This window comes from Dendrobium catenatum, unplaced genomic scaffold (assembly GCF_001605985.2).
Source record: "Dendrobium catenatum unplaced genomic scaffold, ASM160598v2 fragScaff_scaffold_621, whole genome shotgun sequence".
NCBI classification, from domain to species: domain Eukaryota; kingdom Viridiplantae; phylum Streptophyta; class Magnoliopsida; order Asparagales; family Orchidaceae; genus Dendrobium; species Dendrobium catenatum.
This window is the reverse complement of record NW_021319083.1, coordinates 15,950,682-15,978,325: the sequence shown is the minus strand read 5'-3', so window position 1 is coordinate 15,978,325 and position 27,644 is coordinate 15,950,682. Positions and strand designations below refer to the sequence as shown.

Below are 27,644 nucleotides of genomic sequence, written 5' to 3'. Positions count from 1 at the left end.
GATTGTCGGTGGGAAGTCGGGTTTGTGCTATATGAACTTATTCCTTTTGCAATATTAAGCCATATATATGCTGAAACACATATATCATTTCTCCCATTTAGATTAGAAAGATTGGTGAATTTCTTTGCAGCTCCGAATTTGGGTGTTTCGTTCTTTGTTTTACATAATATCTTTTTTTTAGTTACCTACAGGACCTGTTTTTAAAGATCTTTTAGATCCTGTTAGTGGAGTTAATTGGTGCTATTAGCATTTGTTTTTTACGTCTATTGTTAAAGATATGTTATAAGATCTCTGTAGTTGGGAATTTTACTATTTCCAAAAAAAAAGTTAAAATATACATAGGGGCCTGCATGTTAATAATAAAAAGAAATTATAGGTCCTTAGAGGATCAGATGCTCTACAAAGCCATAATAACGCGATCATTTAAAAGAAAATCTAATGAGCTAATGATCCTATCTATTGCAAAAGCAAACAGTAAAAATCAAGGAAGCAAGAAACCATCCCTCAAAAAGAGCCCAAGCAAGACCTTCAATGAATGCACCAGAGAAAAAGGAGTCACCAAAATCAAGCCAAAGCTTGAATGAACTAAGAAGCGTCTAATAGAGGTAGACAAGGCCACACAGAGAAGTCGAACCACGAACCACACAATCCACTACCAATAAGAGACGACCTACATAAATTCAAAAAAAAAAGGCAGAACCAAATACTCAAACGCACAACCAGCACCCCCAACCGGCAAAACCCTGCAAACAACTTCGCAAAAATCTAATAAAATAGTCAACCATACAAAACAAGAAATCAGAAGATAGCCAAAGAACACAAACCGCACTAACAGAACAACCATAAGCAAAAGCCAACCACCTAACAGGGCAAAGGAAACCCCAAAATGCCAACAACTAGAATCTCCACAAGAACCCCAACATTACACCCAAAAACAACCCCAAACCCACCACGTACGAGATCAGCACCAAAGGCCCAACACTACACAGGAAACCCAAAAGCTACATCAACTAGCCAAACACTCGAGATACTAACCCACCACCCATACCAAACAAGAAACACAAAACCAAGATAACCCAAACATGGCCCAAAACCAATAGAACAATAAACAACACCAACAAACTAATCATAGGATGTCGATCTATTATTTGGTTCAGCAGATTATAGCCTGCTGTTATAAAAGTCCAAAACAATTTAATGATTTATATATATATATGTCTTATATCATATTTTCTCCAAACACATATTTGAATAAAAAATGAAGAACGAGGTTACCTTGTAGATGTAGAATTCGTAAGAACTCAAACCACGTGAATGTGTTCTAGTTATTTCATGTTCTTTACAAAAGCTATTTGAAATTGTTTCTTTCATATTTATAGAAATCAGTAAACATTAACTTACTGTTTTGCCCTTGGGATTACATTTTTTAAAAGCTCGATTTGCGAATAAATCTTTAAAACTTTGATCAAGCTAAAAGCTGATAAAGGTTTGGTGGTTGAATTTATTTCATCCATACACAACAATAACAAATCTATAACTTCCATAAATCTGAGTCATTTGGGCAACCATTGGCAGCTATAATTTCTTTAAAAAGGCACAGTAAAGGGTTTAATTTTCTCCTGGACCTAGAGCTGTAAAATAGGCTAAATATACGATCCACATTCATATCCATACCCATAAGATCATTAGTTCTATGTAATGAACCATTATTCTCCTTTGAACAATTATTTCGATTGCATCAAGGAAAAACATCTTAGAAGCACATAAATAGTCAAACTAAAATTGCCTAGCAAATTTGGAAGAATAAAAATGAAGAAAAAAAAAATTAATAACCTTAGTATGAAGATATACATAGTCATTCTGGAATTAATGTGTCTTGGTACACGAATTTTTATTTGGTCCGGTGAACGTACGTAGAGCTACATTCGGCCGGCACTAAGATCCAGCCACAAAACGAGAAATACCGAGCAAATACCGAGCAATATCAACAATAACGAGAAATATTATTATGTGAAGATAAAATATAGAGCAATACAGAGTAATACCAAAAAAATACCGAATTTTTTCTATAAAAACTTTGATATAACTTGGTATTGCTCGGTATTGATCTTCACAGAGCAGTATTCCTCGTTATTACCAAATAATACCTAGCAATACCGAGCAAAAACCGAGTAACAATCCTCTGACCGAACGTAGATCTATGTCCGGTCAGAGGACATAATAAAAGTTCCTTGGTACACAGCATGGCTCCTTTAATTAATTTAAATGCACAAAACCATACAAAAATGACAAAATGGGGTTAATTCCCAAGTTCTTTCTAATATGTGGACATAACAAAGATTTCTGCAGCAGTTCAAAGCAATGATGGCTAGTTGTTTTAGTAAAAGGGTTTCTATTAGAAATGTAAACTGACGTGAAAGCTACAACAAAATGAAAAGACTAATGGCACATTTGATGAAGGAGATGATTATCTCCAAGATAATTAGTTTGGGCAACTCGGTGTTTTATATCAGGCTGTCGCAACCCAATCATCATCGTCAAATAGTCATCCAAACACCCCTAAATTTGTTGTCAACTAACCATCATCATGATAAACATAAATGCACGATATCACCAATAAAGCTAATGTGGGTCGTCAATTTCAACATCAACATTAGTCGAGTTCTTTATCCAGCATCACCACCAACATGCATTAATGCATGTCATCAACAACAACTCTAATACTTGCTAATCTAATTACCTAAAGTTTAATATATATATCTTTGGAGGAATGATGAACTTATTAAATTATATCATTTAGTTAGATCCAAATAAAGCTCAATACAATTTTAGTTTCATATTAAAAATAATAAAAAATTAATATTTTTTAAAGATGAGAGAAATAAAAAAACCTTCAACAAAAAATGTTTGTTAACACTCGTTACAAAACTAAAATTATAACGACTCTTATTAAATTGAATAATATTTAAAAATTTGTGATTAATAATAAACAATAAAAGATGTAATAATTAATATGATAAATAAATATACCCTGAATAATGAGCATATATTACAATATAAATAAATAATAAGAATATATTTTAATAATAAATAATATATATTATATTATAAATATTTGACATATATAATAATACTTATAAGATAATGAATGATTTCAAATAACACCATGATGAATAATAGTAGCTATGTATTTTAGTTATGCATTTCATGCAATTTGATTGTTCTTATATACCTTATTCGTGTATAAAAATTTCTCCATTTGTTGGCCTTATTTTAAGCAGAACAATATAAGCTAAAACTGGATCAAGAATGTTTCGATAGGGTTTTGGCAAAACAAGGAGCCCTTTAGCTCATTATTACTGGGAAGGGTAGGAAATTCGTTCCCATGATTCATTATTCATTACTAGGATGAGGAAGCAATGGGAAGCTGAGAGGTCCTCCCTCTCTACCAAGATAGTCTTTTAGAAAGCTTGATCGGATAAAATTCAATGAAATAGACTAATGCTTTTGAAGATAAAGTAATTTGAAAAAAAAAAAAACATTCTATATGACACCGGACCGTAATGGGCTCGACAAATCCACGTCGACGATCCGGTGGCAGTCGCCGGATACCACTCCAAGAACTCCTTGGAGCAAGAACCACCACCTAAGAATAATCTTAGGATATAGAAATTCACAAGAGTAAAACTCTAATTTTATTGATCTCCAAAAATCTCCCTCATTACAAGCATTGGCTACCTATTTATAGCCAAAAAGAAAGCACATAATAGGCTACATACAAAATAAGAAAGCATTACACCTCTATAGCCCTATAACTACCAAATGGACTTAATATAGCCTGAAGTTTAATACAATTAACGACTAAGCTCTTGCGTCATAAACCCTCCAAGCTGAGAAATAAAATCTTTCAACTAAATGCAGAGATTTCATTTCATAAATTGATTATCCCTGATAAATGATTAAAATCTATAAGATACATGAGAGTTTGGCTTCGTTTGGAATGACTTTCTTATTGCTTATTAAAATAAATTTCTAATAAAAATTTATTTTAAGCAGTAAAAAAGTCATCCCAAATGAAACCTTTAACACAGCAATTTGATGCATATCAGAGATCAAGTTATGAACTTCACAATGCTGAGCAGAAACAGCTCTCTGTTTGGCTCTAGGAAGAATTACAATACTGAAAATGAAACTTACAGACACTAGTAGTCTCAAATGCCTTCCTATTGCCGTCTTGCTCTCTTATTTCGACCGGCATTTTCCGATGCTCCACTCGGCTGCTTCCGTTTTTGGTGCTCCTTAGCTTTCCTGGCAGCTACGGCCGGTCGCTTCGTTTTGCGACCCTGCTGTTCATTCCAGCTGGACCTCCTGGCACCACTGTCACTCACTCTGCTTTGGGGTGGCCGAAAGGAAGATTTCTTCAGAACACCTGTTTTGCTAGAGCGGGTGCCTTCATATGACACTGAATCAGTATCTATTCTCTTCCGTTTTTCTCCTCTTCCTGAAGGTACGCCACTGTGAGCTGTGGGCTGCCTCTGGTGAGGAAACCGTTTGCTTGGGCCTTCTTTAACTTTAGATGGGAGGGCATCTGATTTAGCATGGCAGACCCTCAAATTTCTGTCCCTAATCTTCAAGTCTCTTCTTTTGCAGACATTGTTGGCAGCATCCTGCGAATAGGAATAAAAATATTGAGTTAGGAGTGTTTGTGATTTAGGTGTTTGGTTCCAAAGAGCAAAAAACACGTAGAATATGTGAGTTTCCAACATAAATTATGTATGTAGTGCTATAATTCGAATTAGATGCAAGTTATTCTACCAAAAAAAAAAGTTATCTAACAGAACAATTATTTTCTAGTATCAATGAAAAACTTTCGATCTCGTTTTAGAAATTTAGGGAAAAAACAAAGCAATTGATAAATATTTCATGCACAGAAAATAAACCAAAATGTAAGAGATCCAAGTAAAATCAAAATAATGAAATAGGAGAAAAAAAGGACGAAGAGGAAAAGAGGGATGCCAAGAAGCTTCAAATTAGAACTAGGGGATTATCTCTAATCGAAATAGCTTCCGGAGTGATCAAGAATCTGATAGAAAACAGCTCAAAATAATGGAAAACAGAGTAAAAATCTGCAGTAAACAACTCTAGGAAATCTGAGAGAAAACACTTGAAATTCACTGGTAGAAGAAGAAAAATGGCACAAGATACATGGATCTTCAATTTGAGAGGAAGAACCATGATGTGAAACAATCCCATGCGACCTAAGGGATGGCCGGCGGGTGAAGCTGGGCGGGTGGCCAGCCGTGGAGGCTGGGGAGGCTAAGGGAGGTGCCGGGCTAGAGCGGGGGGGTGGGGGGAGAAAACTGTGGAAAGGGCTGGGTTAGGCCGGCGATCGGGTGGGTGATAGTCGTCGGCTTAGGGAGGTGGAGCTAGGGGAAGACTTGGGTGGATGAAGAGGGAAGAAAGGAGATGAACAAGAATATATGAGAAAGATAGAGATAACTAACGAACTCACAAAGAGATCGTAAGAACCGCGAACCTCGGACTCTTCCAAAGATTGACGGGTATTACAAGTTACCCTCCTCGGACTTCTCCTCTCATGAACTCACTAAGAGATCAACATAAACTCACTAAGAGATCAACAAGAACATCAAATTTCATTATCAATAATTCATCATCCCTTTTCCAAGAGGAAGGGGAAGGCTTAAATAGCCAAATACATGAGAAAAAAAAAATACACAAATGCCCCTAGGGCCACATAAGACAAAACCCTCAAGTGAAGGTATAAATGGGAAATTACAAATAACAAATAAAATACATCAAAATAAGTAGACACAATCGTAGCCGTTGATCTTCGATGTCCTCATCAAACCAACTCTCTAATTCTCTAGCCAAAGACTAGAGCCCAAGCACCACACAAGAGATCCCAAATTCAGATTCAAATTCAAGATGAAAAATCTAATCCTAACAAGAAGAAGATTATTTAAGGTAAAAGAACAATTCATTATTCCCCAAACAGCCTCTAATTTGAATTTCCCTCCTAATCCCAGCCTTAATGTGTGGGTCCCACTCAAGCCAGGCTTCCGCCCCCTTGCTGCTTCCGCCTCTTGTAAACTTATATATATATTTTTTTCTGCTTTGACTGAATGGATTTTTGTTTGGGGTGCAATTGGAGATGAAAATTTTCACAGGAAGTTATTTACCAGGACCGGTGTGACTTCTTATTATCTAATTTCTAGTAGTTTATTTAATTTTGCGATTAATTTTTATCATATTTGTTATAATTTGGTCTTTGGTTGCACGATCTCAATCAAACGTCTTCTTTTTATGGACGTAAATTTATGTGGTATTTTGAATAGAGGACTATCAAATTAGCTCCAAATCAAATTCTTTGCATTCCAAATTTTATATAAAGGAACATACAATTATCTAAATTAAGGGTTTCTAAACTGCAGATTTGAATGAGAGCATTTGATTTTGACGATCAGTTCATAGGTATGAATTAGAAAAGCCTAAACCCTAATAATTGTTTTGTGCGTACCTAAAAAAAGTTTAGATGTTTAAATTAAGTAATATTGAGTTGTGAATTTGAATGTGTAGTTTTAAGCATCTCACCATAGATCTGCGTTAGCAAACCCAAGCCTGAATAATTGCCAAAGAAGAAAGATCAAAGAAGCTAATACATAAATATGCAAGGCTCCGATCGCATTCTTTCAACACGATCAAGTTCGTAAATAGACATGAAATTCCAGCTCCATAAATAAGATACCTAAACAATTTCATCATCCTTAATCATAGATGCCCTTCTTACCTAATTTTGAAGCATAAAAGAACTAATTGCTCAATGAAAAGTCTAAATGCCAAATAAAACCAGTACTTCACAACGAGTTATACTGAAGGCTAAAGCTCACCAAAATAATAATAATAATAACATGAAAGCATGCAATAATTTTTTTTTTTAAATTCTAACAGTTTCAACCTTGCAAATATTTCTTCCCGACTATACATGTATTGGGAGGTTTGATGGAGAAGTATAGAGAGAATAAGGAGGATCTACATATGATTTTTATTGATTTAGATAAACATATGATAAAGTTTTAAGAGAAGTGCTATAGAGAGTTCTACATAAGAAAGGGGTTAATAATATTTATATTCAAGTCATTAAGAATATATATGCAGAAGTTGTTACTTGTGTTCAAACAAAAGATGATTTGACCAAGTATTTTCCTATTTCAGTTGGATTACATCAAGGATCATCCTTAAGCCCATATCTTTTTGCTTTAGTAATGGATGTTCTCACTAGATATTTGCAAGAGCTTGTACCTTGGTGTAAGCTTTTTCCTGATGATATTCTTCTCGCTGATAAGATTAGAAAGGGAGTTGATAGGTAAACTTGAATTATGGAGGTCAACCTTAGAGTCTTAAGGCTTTCATTTGAGCAGATCTAAAACTGAATATATGGAGTGCAATTTTAGTAATAATAGATCCAGTGCAGGAATTTTAACTTTGGACGATCAAGTCATTAATAAGAGTACATGTTTTATATATCTTTGGTCTATTGTTCATAGTGATGGTGAAATAGATGGGGATATTATTAGTAAAATTCAAATTGGATGGTTGAATTGAAATAATGCATCGTACTTGTTGTGTGATAGAAAAGTCCCTCTCAAACTTACGAGAAAATTTTATAAGATGGTAGTGAGACTTGCAATGCATTATGGCGCAAAATGTTGGCCGTTAAAAGAGAAGCATAATATTCGGTTAAGTGTTGTAGAGATGAGGATGCTCAGGTGGATGAGTGGCTTTATTCCTAGATATAGGATATGAAATGAGCATATACGTGAAAAGGTTGGAGTAACTCTAGTGGAAGATAAGATTAGAGAGAGTCGTCTTAGATGGTTCGGTCACGTAAAACGGCAGCCTTCCAATAACCCGGTTAAGAAAGTAGATGTATTAGATTTGACTTATGCTAAGAAAAGTAGAGGTAGACCTAAAAAGACTTGTTAGAAAATATTAGAAATGGTCTTTTTTATTAGATTTAGATGAGAATTTGACTCTTAATATGACACAATGGAGAAAAAGGATTCATGTAGCCGACCCCACATAGTGAGATAAAGGTTTGTTGTTGTTGTTGTGGTTCTAACACTTGCAGCCACGCAAATATTTCTTCCCACCGGGAAAATAAAAGTTCTCACCCTGGTTTTAAACAGCACATAAGCAATGCCCTTTCCTATGCTTGTGTTGGGATCTCTGATTACACGCACAGCTTCAACATTTGGTTCTGATTGGCTGAGACCACAGAATAATTGGTAGAGTTCTTCATCCTGGAGTGCAAGCAATATATTTCAGGTATAGATGATGAAAAATACTAAGGAAACAAAAAACAACATTAAATTTCATGTCAACTATACTCTATACAAAAGTAAGCTAACCTTCACATCAAAAGGGAGGTTGCCCACAAAAGCTGTTCTCTTTCTATCATAAAGCCGAGCATCTCCTTTCATTTTCTTGCGAGGTGGACATGCCATATCAACGCGGATATGATTTTCACCAATCTAAATATAAATACGTATTATATCTTAAATACAATAACATAGAAAACAGTACAGATAAAAACTATCCAAGCGCATCATTGTAAAATGTTTCTGCAAGCTATATACCTGTGTCATATTATTAGACAAAGCAGCATGGGCCGATTGCTCCTCTTTGAAAACAATGTAAGCATTCATGCTGTAAAGCACAATTCAATATTAGACTTACTGTATAGATACCCAAACCAAAAGAAATCTTATTTCTTACATCTAGATAAGAACAGACGTCTCGTGAAATATTAGGCATGAAATAGCCAAAAATAAATAGACAACATAGGTCCTCAGCTTAAAATTCAAAGAGGGCTTACCGAATGTGAAGGCGATTTTAAAACATAACTTTGAAAGAAATATTCTCAAAACTTGTACCTTGATTTAAGGTTGCACTACATGACTTAGAGATGAAACTTTCCCAAAATTTAAGTTCAATCAAAACATTAATAAAAAAAGAGTGATACATAAGTTTCAAACAAAGATGGTTTTGGTCCTCAAAACACATTGGGAAGAAGGCTGAAATTCATAAATATAGTAAGGATCTAAGCAAAAATAATCACACTGAGACATCTTTTGCTATGAAGTCTGAAACTCTGAATGTGATACCAAATCGGAAATGGTATAATATATGAATGTAGAGTGTGAATTGAAAGAACATTATCGTGAGGGAGAAAGAGGAAAATATTCATAGTTTCATGCATGCACACATCCCTGCAAGATAGACACGCATATAAATAAACTGAAACGTGCATAGAAACAAACATACATATAAAAATACACATTTAAGTGCAATGGCATGGACTTACCCACATATGCATGTATGACAGCATGAAAGTTCATAGAAACATTCTAACAAACATGTGCTCAAAACCAAAATATTTGTGAGCATTTAGTCCCACAATTGACACTAACATTGCCAAGTCCAAAATCCTGGATGAGAAAAGTGGAGGGTTGCGTTAGATAGTCGACAACTAGCATAAAACTTGTCGAATAATCATGACATGAATCTTTTAATATATTGTGTTAATGCTAGGACGTTCTCTGGAAGCGATGCGCAGTATGGTTTGAATACAGTGAGAAGTGTGCAAGGGCCGCTGCATCGGCACCCGAATGCAGTGTTAAATAGAGAAGGGTTCCCACATTATAGACGGATGTGGGCAAAGAAGCTAGTCCATGAAAATAAAATTAGGTTAGAATCGTGGAATTTGGTTCCCTTACTATCTTAAATACAATAACATAGAAAACAGTACAGATAAAAACTATCCAAGCGCATCATTGTAAAATGTTTCTGCAAGCTATATACCTGTGTCATATTATTAGACAAAGCAGCATGGGCCGATTGCTCCTCTTTGAAAACAATGTAAGCATTCATGCTGTAAAGCACAATTCAATATTAGACTTACTGTATAGATACCCAAACCAAAAGAAATCTTATTTCTTACATCTAGATAAGAACAGAAGTCTCGTGAAATATTAGGCATGAAATAGCCAAAAATAAATAGACAACATAGGTCCTCAGCTTAAAATTCAAAGAGGGCTTACCGAATGTGAAGGCGATTTTAAAAAATAACTTTGAAAGAAATATTCTCAAAACTTGTACCTTGATTTAAGGTTGCACTACATGACTTAGATGAAACTTTCCCAAAATTTAAGTTCAATCAAAACATTTATAAAAAAAGAGTGATACATAAGTTTCAAACAAAAATGGTTTTGGTCCTCAAAACACATTGGGAAGAAGGCTGAAATTCATAAATATAGTAAGGATCTAAGCAAAAATAATCACACTGAGACATCTTTTGCTATGAAGTCTGAAACTCTGAATGTGATACCAAATCGGAAATGGTATAATATATGAATGTAGAGTGTGAATTGAAAGAACATTATCGTGAGGGAGAAAGAGGAAAATATTCATAGTTTCATGCATGCACACATCCCTGCAAGATAGACACGCATATAAATAAACTGAAACGTGCATAGAAACAAACATACATATAAAAACACACATTTAAGTGCAATGGCATGGACTTACCCACATATGCATGTATGACAGCATGAAAGTTTATAGAAACATTCTAACAAACATGTGCTCAAAACCAAAATATTTGTGAGCATTTAGTCCCACAATTGACACTACCATTGCCAAGTCCCAAATCCTGGATGAGAAAAGTTGAGGGTTGCGTTAGATAGTCGACAGCTAGCATAAAACTTGTCGAATAATCATGACATGAATCTTTTAATACATTGTGTTAATGCTAGGACGTTCTCTGGAAGCGATGCGCGATATGGTTTGAATACAGTGAAAAGTGTGCAAGGGCAGCTGCATCGGCACCCGAATGCAATGTTAAATAGAGAAGGGTTCCCACATTATAGACGGATGTGGACAAAGAAGCTAGTCCATGAAAATAAAATTAGGTTAGAATCGTGGAATTTGGTTCCCTTACAGGCAAATTAATGGAACTAATTGATATTATGATTCATAGGAAGATAAATATTTTATGCATTCAGGAAATTAAATAGGTAGGAGAGAAGGCTAAGGAGATTGACAGTTTAGGGTTTAAACTTTAGAATTCTAGTAGGAGTCGTACTAGAAATAGTATAGGTGTGACTATGGATAAGAGTTTGAAAGATAATGTTGTAAAAACTGATAGAATTGGAGATAGAATTATTGTTTTAAAGATTATTGTTGATGATGAGATTATTAATATTATAAGTGCATATATTGCTCAAGTAGTTTTAAATATATGCTCAAAATTAAAATTTTAGAATGACTTAGAAGAATTAATACAAAGAATAACCTTTGAATAAAGAGTTTTTATTAGAGGAGATTTAAATAGACATGTTGGTAGAGATGAAGAGAATTTTAAAAATCATTCATAATGGCTATGGATTTGGAGCTACTAATGAAGGTGGTAAGACTATATTAGATTTTGTTCTAACTTATGATTTTGTTATTTCTAATACATTATTTAAGACTAAAGATCAGCATCTCATCACTTCTAAGAATGGCTATAATAAAACTCATATTAATTATTTTCTTGTAAGAAAAATAGATCATTTAGATTGCATATATTGTAAAGTTATTCCAAGTTAAAGTCTATGTACTCAACACCGCTTATTAGTTTTAGACTTTAAGATGAAAAGACGTAATATAAAAAAATATAGTACATCGTTGTTCTAGGATTATATGGTAAAATTTAAAGAACTCTAAAAAAATATATATTTGAGAGTAAAATTCACGATCTTAAGATTTTGTTAGTGCATGAGGAAGCTAATGTTATGTGGAAAATAATAGCTTGTAATATTAAGAATATTGCAAAGGATATGCTTGGAGTATCAAAAAGAAAAGCTAATAATAATAAAAATAGTTGGTGGTAGAATCAAAATGTGTAAAAAAAGATCAAAAATAAAAAGTTTTGCTATAAAAATTTGTTTATATGTAAAAATTTTGAAAATTGGAAAAGATATAAATTTGCCCTTAAGAAGTCTAAGAAAATATTCTGCGATACAAAGACTTTAGCTTTTAATGATTTATATAATAGATTAGATACTAAAAATGACGAAAGATATATATATATAAGCTAGTCAAACAAAGAGAGAAAAGTAGTAAGGATTTAATTCAAGTGAAGTGCATTAAGGATGAAGATCAAAAAATATTTTTAGAAGAAAATATTCAACAAAGGTGTATGAGATATTTTACTAAGTTTTTTAATGAAGATTGTGAAAATATGATTAACTTTAATGACCTTAACAATCTAAATGAAAAGAGATTTTTATTTTTATCGACGTATTACTAAAATTGAAGTTAGAGAGGCTTTAAAGAAAATGAAGTATAGGAAAACTGTTGGACCTTATGATATTCCAATAGAGGTATGGAAATGCTTAGGAGATGAAGGAATTTTTTGGTTTGCTAAACTTTTTAATATTATTTTGAAGACAAAAGATGATAGATGTGTGGAGAATGTGTGTTGATTCCTATCTTTATGAAAAAAGGTGATGTACAAGATTGTGCAAATTATAGAGGAATTAAGTTGATGTGTCATACTTTAAAACTATGGGAGAGAGTTATGAGCATAAGTTATGACATGATACTAATGTTTCCCAAAATCAATTTGGATTCATGCTGAGTAAGTCTACTATGGAAGCCATATATTTATTGAGAGGTTTAATGGAGAAAAATAGAGAGAAAAAGGAAGATCTTCATATGATATTTATTAATTTAGAGAAAGCATATGATAAAGTTCTAAAAGAAGTGCTATGAAGAGTTCTAAGAAAGAAAGGGATTAATAATGCTTATATTCAAGTCATTGGGGATATATATGCTGGAGCTGTTACTTGTGTTCAAACACAAGGTGGTTTGACCAAGTATTTTCCAATTTCAATTGGATTGCATCAAGGATCAGCCTTAAGCCCATATCTTTTGGCTTTAGTCTTGAATGTTCTTACTAGAGATTTGCAAGAGAATGTTCCCTAGTGTATGCTTTTTGTTGACGATATTCTTCTTGTTGATAAGACTAAAGAGAGAGTTAAAGGTAAACTTGAATTATGGAGGTCAACCTTAGAGTTTAAAGGATTTCATTTGAGTAGATCTAAAACCGAATACAATGAGTATAATTTTAGTTGCAATAGATCTAGTGGGGGGGAGGGGGGTTGTGACCTTGAGCGAGCAAGTCATTAATAAGAGATTAAGAGTACACGTTTTAGATATCTTGGGTTTATTGTTCGGAGTGATGGTGAAATAGAAGGGATATTATTAGTAGAATTCAAGTTGGATAGATTAAGTGAAGGAATGCATCAGACTTATTGTGTGATAGAAAAGTACCACTCAAAACTTAATGGAAAATTCTATAAGATGGTGGTTAGACCTGCAATGCTTTATGGCGCAGAATGTTGGCAATTAAAAGAGAAGCATAATATTAAGTTAAGTGTTGCAGAGATGATGATGTTCAGGTGGATGAGTGGCTTTACTCTTAGAGATAGGATACAAAATGAGCATATACATGAAAAGGTTGGAGTAGCTCCAGTGGCAGATAAGATTATAGAGAGTTGTCTTATATGGTTTGGTCACATAAAATGACGACCTTCCGATGACCCATTTAGGAGAGTAGATGTATTAGATTTAACCTATGTTAAGAAAGGTAGAGGTAGACCTAAAAAGACTTGATTAAAAAAATATTAGAAATAACCTTTTGTATAAGATCTAAATGAGAATTTGACCCTTAATCGGACATAATAGAGAAAAATGATTCATGTAGTCGAGCCCACGTAGTAGGATAAAGGCTTCATGTTGTTGTTGTTGCTATACATTGATCTCATATCTAGTTACTTTGATGTTTGCATCATCTTTTTACTTTGCACAATTTGTTATATGATACTTTGTGACTCGCACAACTTGTTTCTTCTTACCCTGTTAGAATGTTAATATATTATTTTTTAATATATTAACATGTTTAGGGACATTTTTTATTCATGAAGTACCATTATTAGCACCAATCTCAGAGATAAACTTATTATGTTATTTTTTAATGTCCCTGTTAGAATGTTAGAATATTAATGTTTCTAAAATTACACAATTTGTTTCTTCTTATAGAATTTTAAGACTTATGTCTCTAAACCCATTGAAGCTTATGCCTCACATCATGGATAAGAAATATCTCAATACTCAATTGTGCAATTTTAAAACTTAGGTTTAGGGAAAAATTTTCAAAGATTGCCAGCAAGAAGAGATGTTGTAGAGAGGAGATGCCTTTAACCATTGTTAAAGAAGAAGGCTTGGCATGGAAGAAGGAGGCGACCAACGGCTAGGAAGGAGGCAATTGGTGGTGGCGAGGTGTAGCGAGCTGCAACGTGCGAGTCGAGATATTCAAAGATGTAGGAAGGTTGGAAGTTCACTTCTTTGCATGAAACAGAGACCAAAAGATAGAGAGGATATGATGGATTGATAAGAAAAGTGATTTTTTAAATACCTAAACCTTAAATATTTTTAGGCTCACTCCTAAATATTGAGGCACGCCTCACACAATAGTGAAGTGTACGCCTCATACTATAACCTTGCGACACACGACTCAAAGGTGAAACATAAGACGCACCTCAAATTGCACAATTTTAAACCCTTATCACAATAAAAACAACCATAAGAGATTGGTGCTAACAATGGTACGTCATACCATATTCATTTAGCAAGCATATTGAATGGGGACATCAGAGCATGGAAAGTATATCAGAAACGTGGCCGTTGATCTACGGTCACGATCGAGTCTATGTGTTTTTTAGTCATTTCATGTATTTGTTTTCTTTTATAATGTTATGTAGCTTTTATTATTTGTGTGTTTGTTTTCCCATTTTACACTTTTCTTAAGGGATGTCGTATGTAAACCCTAGGGGCATGGTCATCCTTTTATTTCTTGAGTCTTTTGTACGTGGCTATTTATAGCTCTCATGTTCTTCTTCTAAAGCTAATGAATGATTGATTAAGAAAATTTCTTCTCTTTGTTTGAGTTCTTATGAGCGCTTGAGAGATCGGAGTGAGATCCCTATGAGAGGGACAATTGCGCATAGCCACCAACCTAGAAAAGTCGGGTTCATGGTTCTACTTTCTATCTCTTCCCCTTCCTCCTCCCACCACCACCACCGGCCCTACTTCCCTTTCCCCACCCACAATCAAGCCTCCACCCTCACCGAACCCCTCTCCACTTCACCCAACCGACCACACCCCACCACCAAAACCGGCAGCCACCCCCACCCTAGCCGCCGGCCCCTTTGAATTCCCCCCCCCCCTTTTTCTTTTCTTGTTTCCTGATTTAGATTGAATAAAATTAGGAATAAATTTTGAATTCAAATCCAAGTTATTTGAAATTCAAAATCTTTCCTAAAATACAAAATCTATTTTAGGAAAGTTTTAAAGTTCATCCTCAAATCAATATTTGATTAAAGGGGGGTTTTCCCTAATTTAAGATCCAAAATTTAAGCGAGCATTAAACACTTGCCATAAATCCCTCTCCCCCCATTATTGTCGTCGGCCACCCTATAGGATTGGAATGGGAATTCTTTCCTAAAACCAATTCTCTACTTTGGAAATAATTCCAAATCTCATACGCCCTCCTTGGCCGAAATCCCCAAGCTCTCATCTATTTAATTTCATTCCAAAAGGAAGTTTCTCTTAATGGAATTAAATTAACCCTCACTCCCTTTCCCTTGTCGCGCCCCCCTCTTTCCCTTTCTCTCTTCCTTTAATTATTCTCAATTAAGAGGATAATTAGGAAGTGTTGAATTAGAATTCCCTCCATCTCCTCTCACAAAATCTGAACCAAATCTCTTACACTTGCCCTCATCATTCGCCAGCCACCTTTATTCCCTTCCCCCTTTTGATTCCTCTAGATTATCTCCTCCATCTCAAGAAGAGTCTTCAAGGGAAGCCTCAACGATCCTCTTCAACATCTCATCCTCCAAAGGCCATGCATGGCCGATCCGGATCTTGATTACGGTCTCGCCTACGACGCGCAAGAGTTTGTTTGCATCCTACACTCGACCTTTTTTCGACATCAACCCTCGCATCAACAACACCGTCGCAGAATACGTAGAGCGCATTCTGGACACCCTTGTCCAGGCCATTGAAGAACAACTTGGCGTCGTTCAGTGGAGGATTGAATCTCAACCGTGATAAGGGTTTGTCAATCTCCCTTTTCTCATATTTTCATTGTCTAACTTGTTCTTGTGATTTGATAGATTCATGAAGATCTTGCTCACCAAACTCTGCCGAGCTTAGTAAACGTAGGGATTGAGTGTACTTTATTTGCTTCTAATCTTATTGTTAGATTAGGGATGTTGTTGAAACCTACTTACTTAGCATGTTGTTGAGTTTCTAAGTTATTTTGATTTTTCCAAGTGTTTAGCAAGTGGCTTGGCCTAAGTGTAGGCACCTTCTCTTGTTTTATTTTGTTGTTTTAATTGCTAATGGTTTCATCTTCATTGTTCTAAACAAGGAATCTTGTTTTATTTTGTTGTTTTAATCGGAGCAAATTATGCTTGTTTAGAATATTGCACGATTCCTTGTTTAGAACAATGAAAAAAAGAATATTTCTTTTAAATGGATGAAAAAAAGAATATTGCGAGACTGCTTTTTTCACCCTCTAGCTCTTCCTTAGAGCGCCAAGTCCAGTCCTAACCCGCTTGCACACAACTCTCCTATGCTTGTTTCTCAACTCATCTTGATACTTCCCCTGATGCTCATGAGGATATCCATAAGACCTCCAAATGGCAAGCATATGATTATGGTGTTCTCACTTGTTTGTTAAATAGTATCGAACCTTCCATTGACGTCACAGCCATATGTCGTGAGACTATCAAGGTTATGTGAGATTTTATTCACTCCACTTACTTTCTGGAAAAATAGAATCTCCATCATCTATACTTTATAGACATTGTTTCTCTATAGCATAAAGATATATACGTTTAGGATTACTACAACACCACATAGACAAGAAAAAAAGTTAACTTTTTATATTGATCCATTTCTTTAATATGCACGATTTTGAGATGAGGACATCGTCAGAGATGTCAACGCGTGTACAATTGGAGACACCGGAGATCGATGGCTACGATCAGGAGCTTATATTTTTTTTTAGTCATTTATGTAGTAGTTTATTTTATTTTTAGTTTTTATTGTTTTACCCTTATGGGTGGTCATTTGTTGTTGTAGCCCCAATGGCAATTTAGTCTTTATTTCTTTTCTTTTTGGTGAGACCTATATATAAGTCATTTCTATTGTATTTGGGGATGATGAATATTGATATGAAATTTCAATTTTGGTTTTAGATCTCTTTGTGAGTTCTAGAGTGAGTGGTGAAGCCTAGGAGAGGCTCAATCGAAGTACCCAACAGCCCCTACGGGTGAGCTCTTGGTTTTTCCTCTATCTCTTCTTCTTCTTCCCCTAATCTCCCCACCCGAGCTCCCTCCTTCCTCCATACCCGACGGCCACCATCACCTCCCTTCCTTGTGTTAGCCCCACTTGAGATTCAATTTGAAATTTGAATTTTAAATCCCTCCTTAAATGACAAAACTCAATTAGGAAACTACTCAATGCAAATCAAATCTGAATTTAAATTCAGAATTTGATTTAATTAAGTTTGCAATCAATTGGGCCCCACATACATTGAACCTAGACATATTCCCTCAACCCCTATGGCCGGCCCCCTCTTCTCTCCCCCTTCTCTCTCCACTTTGCCACCTAAGCAACAATTAAACCCCTCATAAATCCCTTAATGACCGCCGGCCCACATTACTCCCTTAATTGTATTATATTGAATTTCAAATGGGCCATTCCCCTTAATGAAAATCTGAAATTAAACTTCAGATTTTCCCTCTCATCTCCTTTCCCCCCAAGGTACTTGTTTCAACCCAAAGACCCCTAGCCTCCCCCTCACCCTCCCAAGTCTTCTCCCGTCATCCCCTCACCTTCTCCTCACCAATCTCAAGAGAGATCCTCCCAACCATCACCACCATGCATGGTCGATCCGGAAGTCGACTATGGTTTCTTATTTGATAATCAAGGGCGAACCAACATCCTTGTATCTCCTTTCTTCGCCGTGAACCTAGACATTGACGCTTCTGTGGAGGATTACTTGAAGCGTGTCCTTTTACGTTAGTACCTTCCATCGAGGAGCATATTCCTCCCGGACGTTGGATACTCACTAGTCATCCCGTGGACTCCCCACCGTCGGCTACTTCTCCAACGGACTATACCTTGGGCACCATTTGTCTCCTAATGGCATTGCTCGGTTTGCTCTCAATCTTCCTCCGTTAAAGCCCCCACCGTCAAGAGCGTGAGTGGGGGACCCAAGGTGAAAAGTTCTTTTTGTTAACCATGGATTATTATTTCTTCGCCATTACATTACACTCTTTATTTTATGTTGTTAACTTGCTAGCATCCCGTTAATCTAGTTGTAACTACATGCCTTGTATAGTCTCTAATTGATAATTTCGAAAGCCTAACTTGTATAAGCATCAATTCTATAACTAGCAAAATTTTAATAATCTTATATTAAAATCCCCAACCAATTATTATTCCTTTGCATGGTTTCATCATTTTGACTGATGGTTGATTCTATTGTTCCCAATATTATAACTACTCTCCTATGAGTTCATCGTATAACCAAATTATTGTTTCCTCACCAATCATCTTTGATCAGATAGCCCTCACCATCGAGCATCACGATGGTTATGGTGGGCCTAGTAGTCCTGGTTGTTGATGTTGAATTGATATTGGACGTGGTCATGAAGGAAATTCTTTCCTCCTTTTTCTCAGTGTCTTCACACCATCATCCTTCAAAGTGAACCAAATTTGACCATGCCCCTACTCTTCAGCATGTCTTGAGAATATATATTCCCACTGATGATTCTTCCACTACTGCCGCACCTTCAAGCTCTATTATGCTCACCTTTAAAGGATATGATCGCTTAATTCATGCTTTCTCAAACCTACACATATGTTTCTCACGTTATTTCCTCCTCAAGGTATTTTGCAATTGTTTCCTTAAGTATGTCTTAGATTGTAGATTTAAGCATCTACAACCATATGATAGGTAACCACAAGCTTTCTCCTCACTCCACATGGCATCCCTTCCTCCTGTGACTGCAGCTAACAGATGTGCTTCCCCTATCTTTGCGAAAAGCACTCTCTCATACTTTATATATCTATCTCATAATCTCTTGCGAATGTAAAATATATTCATCTTCTCACCAAGTCTCATAATTATTTGAATAACTTTCTGTCCCTCTCATTGTACTATTCAAGATACCGATTGAAGAATGTTTGATGGAGGTGTTGAATTTGGTGGAATCTACCACATGACAATTTACTTTCCTTGCATTTTTTTTTCCATCATTACTCTTTTTCATTAGCATCGTAACTTGGGTAATTATACTCTCAAGTAGCCTTTAGGATTTTGCCATTAATATCTCTTCACACTCTAATTCTAATTTATACTCAAATTTGATTGTCATGCAAGTGAGCAGGGCAAACACCACCATATGTCCTTTCCATGATTTACCACTAGTCGTTGTTCACATCCTTTTGAGTTACTTCACTTAGACATGTAGGGCCTTGATATGATCTTTACTCCTTACGTCCTTGAATATTTTGTCACATTTATTGATGATTTCTCATAGGTTGCATGCGTTTATTTAAATGTCACTCTAAGGAATTTTTATTAGGTCTGGTGTCCTGACGTAGCTCTACGTTTGGACGCCAGTAAAATGGTGTCACGTGCTCTTACTCTTTACCGCGAGGCCCGACGACCCGACCCGGACCGGACCCGGGATTGCTATGTATTGGCTGATTTATGCAGAACGGGGTATTGCTAGGTATTGCTCGATATTGCTCGGCAATAACGAGAAATACCATTCTATCAAGACCAATACCTAGCAATACCCCGATTTTGCTAGGTATTGCTCGGTATTGATCTTGACAGAGCAATATTTCTCATTATTGTCAAGCAATACCTAGCAATAACCGAACATAGCAATACCGGTTTCAGGTCCGGGTAGGGTCGTCGGGCCGCGCGGTAAAGAGTAAGAGCACGTGGCGACATGTTATTGGCCTCCGGATGTAGAGCTACGTCCGGTGTCTAGACCTAATAATTGTTCCACTCTAAGACCTTTCTTATATTTCAACCTTTTTATGAAGAAACTGAAGTTCAATTTGCTGCTTTCATCAAAACATCACATAGCAATAACATTTTAGATTCATACAATCTTAATTTCACACCTGCTACTCTACCAAAGATATTATTCAACGGACTTCTTGCCCTTCTAACTCTCAACACATTAGTATTAACCATAAAAATTGCCACCTCCATAATCTTTCCATGATATTAATGCTTCACATGAATATTTCTTGTTAGTTCTAGAGGCATGTTGTCCTAACCAACTTTTATCTCATCAATTAAACCCTTTCTCCACTTCTAGATCACACCTCACATATTTTTATTCCTTATCTCAATAAAATTATCTTTCCTCTCACACCACACCTCTTTGGCCTACATGTAATATTCATGTGCCTCTCTCTCCTCATGTTATCCAATGCATCCTCCTCAAGTAATTTCATGCTCAAAAAAGTTATTTTCTCTATGATTCACTTACACGACGCATATACACTTTCATCAAAATAACCTTTTACAGGATTCATTTCTTTTCTCCCTTAAGCCCTCCTCCCCACCAATTCATCTTCCACTAGAAGATCCCCTTCTTACCGCTATACCTTTGCATGTATACAATTGTCATAGTCAATCTCCATCCATGTCAACACCTCTTTCCAAACTATTAAATTCAACTAAGCATCCACCAGCCAATGTTATCTGACCCACATCTTCCTCTTACCGTCCAATGCGGTAAAAGGTAATGAATTGCTACTCTTAATCACTCTAATACTTTATTCGACCAATTATCTACTTCATTTTGATCGTTTTCCTTCTCATCGTCTCCAAATTCAGTTGTTGACATCAAGGATCAACTTTACGCCCTTCTCTTTGTTGCTTTAGTCATGAATGTCTTACTAGACATATGCAAAAGGATGTATCCTGATGTATACTTTTTGCTAATGATATTTTTCTTATTGATAATACTAGAGAAGAAGTTGAAGGAAAACTTGAATTATGGAGCTCAACGTTAGAATCTAAATGTTTTCATTTGAGTGTATCTAAAACTGAAAACATAGAGTGTAATTCTAATAGTAATAGATATAGTGGGAGATTGTAACTTCGGGCGATCAAGTCATTAAAAAGAGTACGCATTTTAGACATCTCGAGACTATTGTGCAAAAACAATGGTGAAATAGATGGGTATATTTTCAGTAGAATTCAAGTTGGATGGATGAAGTGGAGGAATGCATTAGGCATACTATGTGATAGAAAAGTACCCATCAAACTTAAGGGAAAATTCTATAAGATGGTGGTGAGAACTATAATGCTTTACAATGTAGAATGTTGGCCATTAAGTTAAGTGTTGCACTAATGAGGATGTTCGGGTCGATAAGTGGCTTTACACTTAGAGATGCAATGTGAAACGAGTGTATACGCGTGATAAGGTTGAAATAGCTCCAGTGGCAGATAAGATTAGAGAGTTCCCTTAGATAGTTTGATCACATAAAATGTCAGCCTTTCGATGACCCAGTTAGGAGAGTAAATGTATGAGATCTAGCTTACATTAAGAAAGGTAGAAATAGACCTAAAAAAACTTGGTTAGAAAGTATTAGAAATGATGTTTTTATTAGATTTAGAGAACTTGACTCTTAATATGACACAATGGCAAAAATATATATTCATATAGTTGACCCCATATAGTAGGATAAAGGCTTGATGTTGTTATTATTGTCATCCTTATTCCTATCAATTGTATTCATTTGTAGGACACAATAAGATGCATTGCATCATCATGTATGAAAACAAGTAGGGTTGCAAATGAACTAGAACACTTGATTAAAAACTCAAACTTAGCTCAAGTAATACTCATTAGAGATAGTAATTGTACAAGAATTCTAGAAAAAAAAAATTGAATTTTAAATGAACCAATGTTGAAAATAACCCAATTCATTGATTTAAGTTCATGAACAAGTTTGCTGTTCAATAAATAATTTGTCAAATACTTGATATTAGATGTAATGATGGCTTGTATATTATTCAATTAAAATAATATTAACCCCAAAAAGAGTACATAGGCCAAGTTGAAAAAACCTTCTAAAGGCATTTCTAAGACTGATATTCACATCAGCCCGACATATCACTCTATTTTCATCAAGCTTATTCTTATGGGATTCGGTACTACATGTTTATGTTGACATCTTACTCAATGGAAGTCACTATCCACGCCTTTCTGATATTTAAAAAAATTATTTGCCGGGGTAATGTCGCCAAAAGATGTTAGATGACCAATTATTTTCTTGGAATTAAATTTGTCAATAATAAATTGGGAATCACTCTTCCAAAAGAAATATGATACTAACCCTACATGAATGAGCCTACTTTGTTGTAAGTCTGTTAATACCCCTATGGAAACTAGGACAACTTCTAAAGATGATGAACCTCTTGATGATCCATTTCACCATCAAAGGGTAGTTGGTAAGCTAATTTATCTGATTATTATCATAACAAGCATTATGTTGGCCACTGGAGTAAGAATTTAATATATACAAAATTCAAATAAAAGGCATCAGGAAACAGTTCTAATAATCTTCAATATATCAAAAGACTCTAAGAAAAGGGCCACTGTATATAAAATCTAAAAACTTGGGAAAGCTTTTTTCAATACCAATTATGTTGAGTCTAATGATTATAGAAAGTCAACTTCAAGATATTAGATCTTTGTTGGAGGAAATTTGATCACCTAGAAAAGCAAAAAATATAATTTTGTAACCAGACCTAGTAAAAAAGCTAAAAATAGAGCGAAGGTACATTCGACATGCAAAATGATGTGAGTAAAAATTATCTAATGAGAGTGTAGTTCCCTTATTACTTAGCATATAACTCTACATAAAGAAAATCATGTAGTCATCTACATCACCACAATCCTATTTTCATAAATGACTTAAACATATTGAAATAGATTGTCATTTCCTACATGATGTGCTTTCTTAAAAAAACTATAACTCTTAATATTTTCAATTCAAAACATGTCACAAATATATTCACCAAGGCTCCATGACGCCTATATTTTTCTCATTTTTGTAATAAGCTAGAGCTAATAGATATATAAGCGAGGGCCTATAAGCTTTTTTAACTTGAGAGAGCCTGTTGACATACTAGGAAGTTGAGGCAAAATAGGAAGGACTCCTACTACTAAAAAGATATCACTTGTAATTTAATATCTTAATAACTGGGAATACATGCAAATAGTGTAAAATAACGCACACCATATTCCATGGTGTTGCATACCATGCTTCCTATGTTTTTACATAAGAAGGAAAAAGAATGAAAAATGGAGCATATCATAGTGTATAGCATACATAACACATGTGATTTTATCATGGAACCTATGCAATCTCTCTGCCATCCATCGATAATTATTTATGCACTTTTCTCCCTACTATATCCATATAATTTTTTCATCTATTGTACTTTAATTGTTTATTTGTTTAATCATTAGTCTTGCACCTTTGCTTAATCTAATTGAGTGATTACTACCATGTAGCGATATTAATTTAATATATTAGTGCTTTGAGTTTGTTTGATTCTTTTTTATTATATTATTCAATTTATAAAACTATCATCTTATTGCAAACCACATTTCTACATGTGTTGACTAGAATAAATAGAAAAAACTCAAATTTAGACCAAACATCTTAAACAGATACAGAATGAAAATATTGTGCATTTCTTTAACTTTCATAAATGTTATGTTCTATTTATATGAAATTTATAGTTTCTTTTTATATTAAGATATTTTATGTCTCATATTATTGGATTATTAAAAAATTATTCACAATTTCTAATGGGGGTGTTTTTAAAATAGCTAATTGCGTGCTATGCACTTGTCAATATTGATAAGTATGATAGCGTTATTATTATCTTTTATTTGTTTACTTATCGGATCCTCTTATTTGTCCATTTATGAGACAGCATATTTAGTAAAGAACATGAAAATTTATTTCATCTCAACAAATTCATTTCAGTTAAAGCTAATGATGAACATTTAGACAACGAAATATTTCAAGCGCCAAATTGGATGGACAATGTAACAGTCCTTTTTGTTATTCGAAAAAAAATTATGTTTTTTAGCCACTACTTAAACATGATTCACATAAAAGTTGCATATAAAGTATAAACAACAAAGGCTAGTGGGCTTTGCCACCCTAACTAGGTTATATACTAAAGAGATGTCGTTCTACACTCACTGACAACCATTCTCAACTTCTCTCACTTTCTCCTATAATTCTAAGCTTTATGGTGCACTATGACCTAAAAAAAGCCATATCCATTGCATGAAGCTCTCGACAATGCAAGAACTAGGGAACAATTAAAATATGCAGCTTTACCCCCACATTTTATAGAGGTGCTTCTGTGACTCAAATTTGGCTTTCATGTTAAAATGGAGAAATGGCGCACCATGACATATGTTCCTCAAAACCTTCAGCTTAGGCCCATGTCATATCATTTTCCATGTCAATATAAATGCTAAATAGGTCTCAATAACAGAACTCTTACATCACAGATTCTGTGTGCTGTGGGTTTTGTGAGCCATGTGACAGGAATTTGCAAGGATCACATCACAAAAAATAGGGTAACATAAAAACAGAGGGTTGAATAAAAATAGCAAGCATAAACAAATGCATCATCAAGTTCATCATCACAAACCTGTCAACTTCTTCATTTATTTGGCCCTTGATAACAGCTGCCTTTCTAGGAGCTTTAGTCTTCAAAAAAAAAGTCATAGAAAATGCCGAGAAAGATATAAAAATTATAAATAGCAAAATAAGTAAGAATAAAAATATTAAAACGAGAACCAGAGCAAAAGTTACTCACATCCACAAGAGGCACTGATCTTATCCTGACCGATTCAATCTCACCAAATCTAGCAAACTCCCGCTTTAGAGCCTTGATTTTTGTCTTCAACGGCAGGTTCCCGATAAATACAGTCCTCAGTAGCTTGCTCTCATCATCAAAGGACTCCTTGGTATCCAACATATCCGCCTTCCTCTTCTCCCCAACGGCAACAACGGTGGCCGCTGGCTTATCCTCTCCGGCTGAACCCAACTTCTTCTTCTCGTATTCAAATTCCACTTCGTCTCTCTTCCTCTTCTTATTCTTCTTATTTGACCCATCCACTTCAGCATCTTCCACAAGTTTCATCCTCTTCCTCACAATAGATTCCTCGTCTGAAGACGGAGGGCTTGGCACCGCCGCTATTATTCCCGTCTCTCTCTTCCTTTTCCTAGCATTGGAATGCTCCGAGTCCAAAATTTTTGCTTCTTTCATGGTTTCCTTCTCAGCTACGCTAGAATCCATCCCTGACCCTAGTTTTTTCGCAGGTCGAATGATGTCGCCGGCATCGCCATCAACTGCGTCCGGCTGTCGCTTACGGCGGAAGGGATTGTCAGCGCCGAAAAGGGATTTGACAGCTTCCTCCTTATCTTCGCTCATCTCTTTAGATTTCTTCCCCATTTGGAGATCCGATTCGAAAGAGCGAAACCAACGAGGGTTCTTTCTCGGAACGACTGGATTGGCGGTGAAGATCTCACTTGGCTCTTTCAGGAAGCAAACCGGCCGATGGCTTTAGGTCAGTCCATGGACAGATGGACTGTTTATAAGGAAGAACCCGCCGCAATTGTTCAAACTCAAGACTAGCTCTAACCTGAGCTATATTTATAAAACGGAAATAATTTCGGCCCGATTTTCCCGATATAAATTTTATGATGAATATATAACTTATTTAAGGATAAATGTGAAAATAATTAATCATTTTAAAGTAAATATCATTGGTGAAAAAATCGAACCAATTTTAATAAAAAAAAATATTTATAACTTTTGTTTATTTAATGAGTCCATTAATGCATGTTGAGCTCACACAAGCTATAAATGCATTATTAAGTTTGTTGCGTCGTGGTGGTAGAGAAATATATAATTTACTGTATAAAATTACCTTATTGTGCTGGCAAATAAGCATTGTGACCTAGTGAGCAATGACTAGATTTTGATCAATAAGGTCTAAAAAAGAAATTTATGCAAGTATAAGGCCCCAATTAATTACATCCATATATGAACCCAACAACATTAACTTTTGGTATGTTACAAGGCATACTCTTACCATTCACCTCAATGTTCAATCATGTTCCCGATAATAAACTTCGAATATTAGCACACATAATATGCCTTCTACATCTAATCGGGGCACTATAGCCTTTCAAAGAAATTATGACAACAATTAAGTCATAGGACTAAGATTTTAAATATAATAAAATTTTAAAATAAATTCAATGAAAATTTTAGAACTTTTTACTCCTTTAATGTATTCATGAATCCATTTAGATTTTCATCCAACTTTTCAATTTCAATAGTTCTTTAAATATATCATATATAGTTAAGATTAGTAAACTTAATTTAGATATGATATTATTCTAAAATGATAATCATGATAGGTTGTAATGGAATTAAATTAGAGCTTTTGTGAATAAAATCATTAACAAATTTGACGTCTTATTTTAAATTCTCTTGTTTGAAAGAGAACCACAAGTTGCTTAAGCCATTTCTTTATCGAGTTAATGAGTATTTACATGTTAAGGATTTCTAATTAGTTCTTTGATTTTTGGTGAACAATTAATTTATAGGTGAGTCTCATGCATGCATTTATTGCAAAATAAATATTTACATGGATGAGATCCATGACATATGATTTATTTATTTTTTTGGTTAATAAAAATAAATGTGTATTGATTTTTTGAATTATAAATTTTTTTATTTTGTTATTTATTACTGATAGATGAAATTAAATAACTCTGATTGTTATATAATAAAAGATAAAAGAGACAGTTCTTGCAAATTAGATTATGAGGAATGAAAAATGGTATCAGAGTAATATACCAGCTGGAAGATGAGACATAAGTATCATACAATATAAAGTGATATGACATGGGAGTCATCTGTTGAACTTTGTATGTGACAAAGTGCTATGTGGCAGGAGTAAGCACTTGAATTTATATGAACCACCTCTAGAATTTTATTTGAGTGACGGATGATTTTGGGATAAAGATGCTGACGAGGGAGTCAGTTACTAAAGTAGGGGAGATTGTGAAACTCTTAAGTAAAATAAGCTAAACTCTTACACATCAAGGTGTATTTTGATGTAATTGTTGAAATTTTATTTTAAAAAACTTCACAGTTAAGCATGCTCATCCTGGAGAAATCTTGGGATGGATGACCTCCTGGGAAGTTATACCAACAAGACAAAATTATGAGGTCCTTAGGCCAAAGCGGACAATATCTCGATAATTAAGAGTTTGGGCTATTACATTTTACATATGAAGATTTTTTTGCCTCTATGAGAGATGCATATGATGCAGATTTTTCAAAATTCTTACTATGG

At 34.8% G+C, this 27,644-nt stretch overlaps 1 protein-coding gene across 2 annotated transcripts; it reads right to left on the bottom strand.

Annotated features, from left to right (window-relative positions):
* Positions 1–3,678: 3,678 nt before the first annotated feature.
* On the bottom strand, positions 3,679–26,460 carry LOC110114698 (RNA-binding protein 34). Of its 2 annotated transcripts, none has more exons than XM_028695183.1 (6): positions 25,088–26,460; positions 24,920–24,978; positions 8,658–8,727; positions 8,430–8,552; positions 8,193–8,321; positions 3,679–4,667 (listed from the first exon to the last, which is right to left on the bottom strand). In XM_028695183.1, the coding sequence occupies exons 1-6, from the start codon at positions 25,724–25,726 to the stop codon at positions 4,224–4,226; spliced, it is 1,464 nt and encodes a 487-aa protein (XP_028551016.1). In that variant the 5' UTR covers positions 25,727–26,460; the 3' UTR covers positions 3,679–4,223. The 2 variants fall into 2 exon arrangements, with proteins under 2 accessions (XP_028551016.1, XP_020703310.1); XM_020847651.2 differs by lacking the exon at positions 8,658–8,727 and adding an exon at positions 9,883–9,952 and having other exon boundaries at positions 25,088–26,458.
* Positions 26,461–27,644: the final 1,184 nt, after the last annotated feature.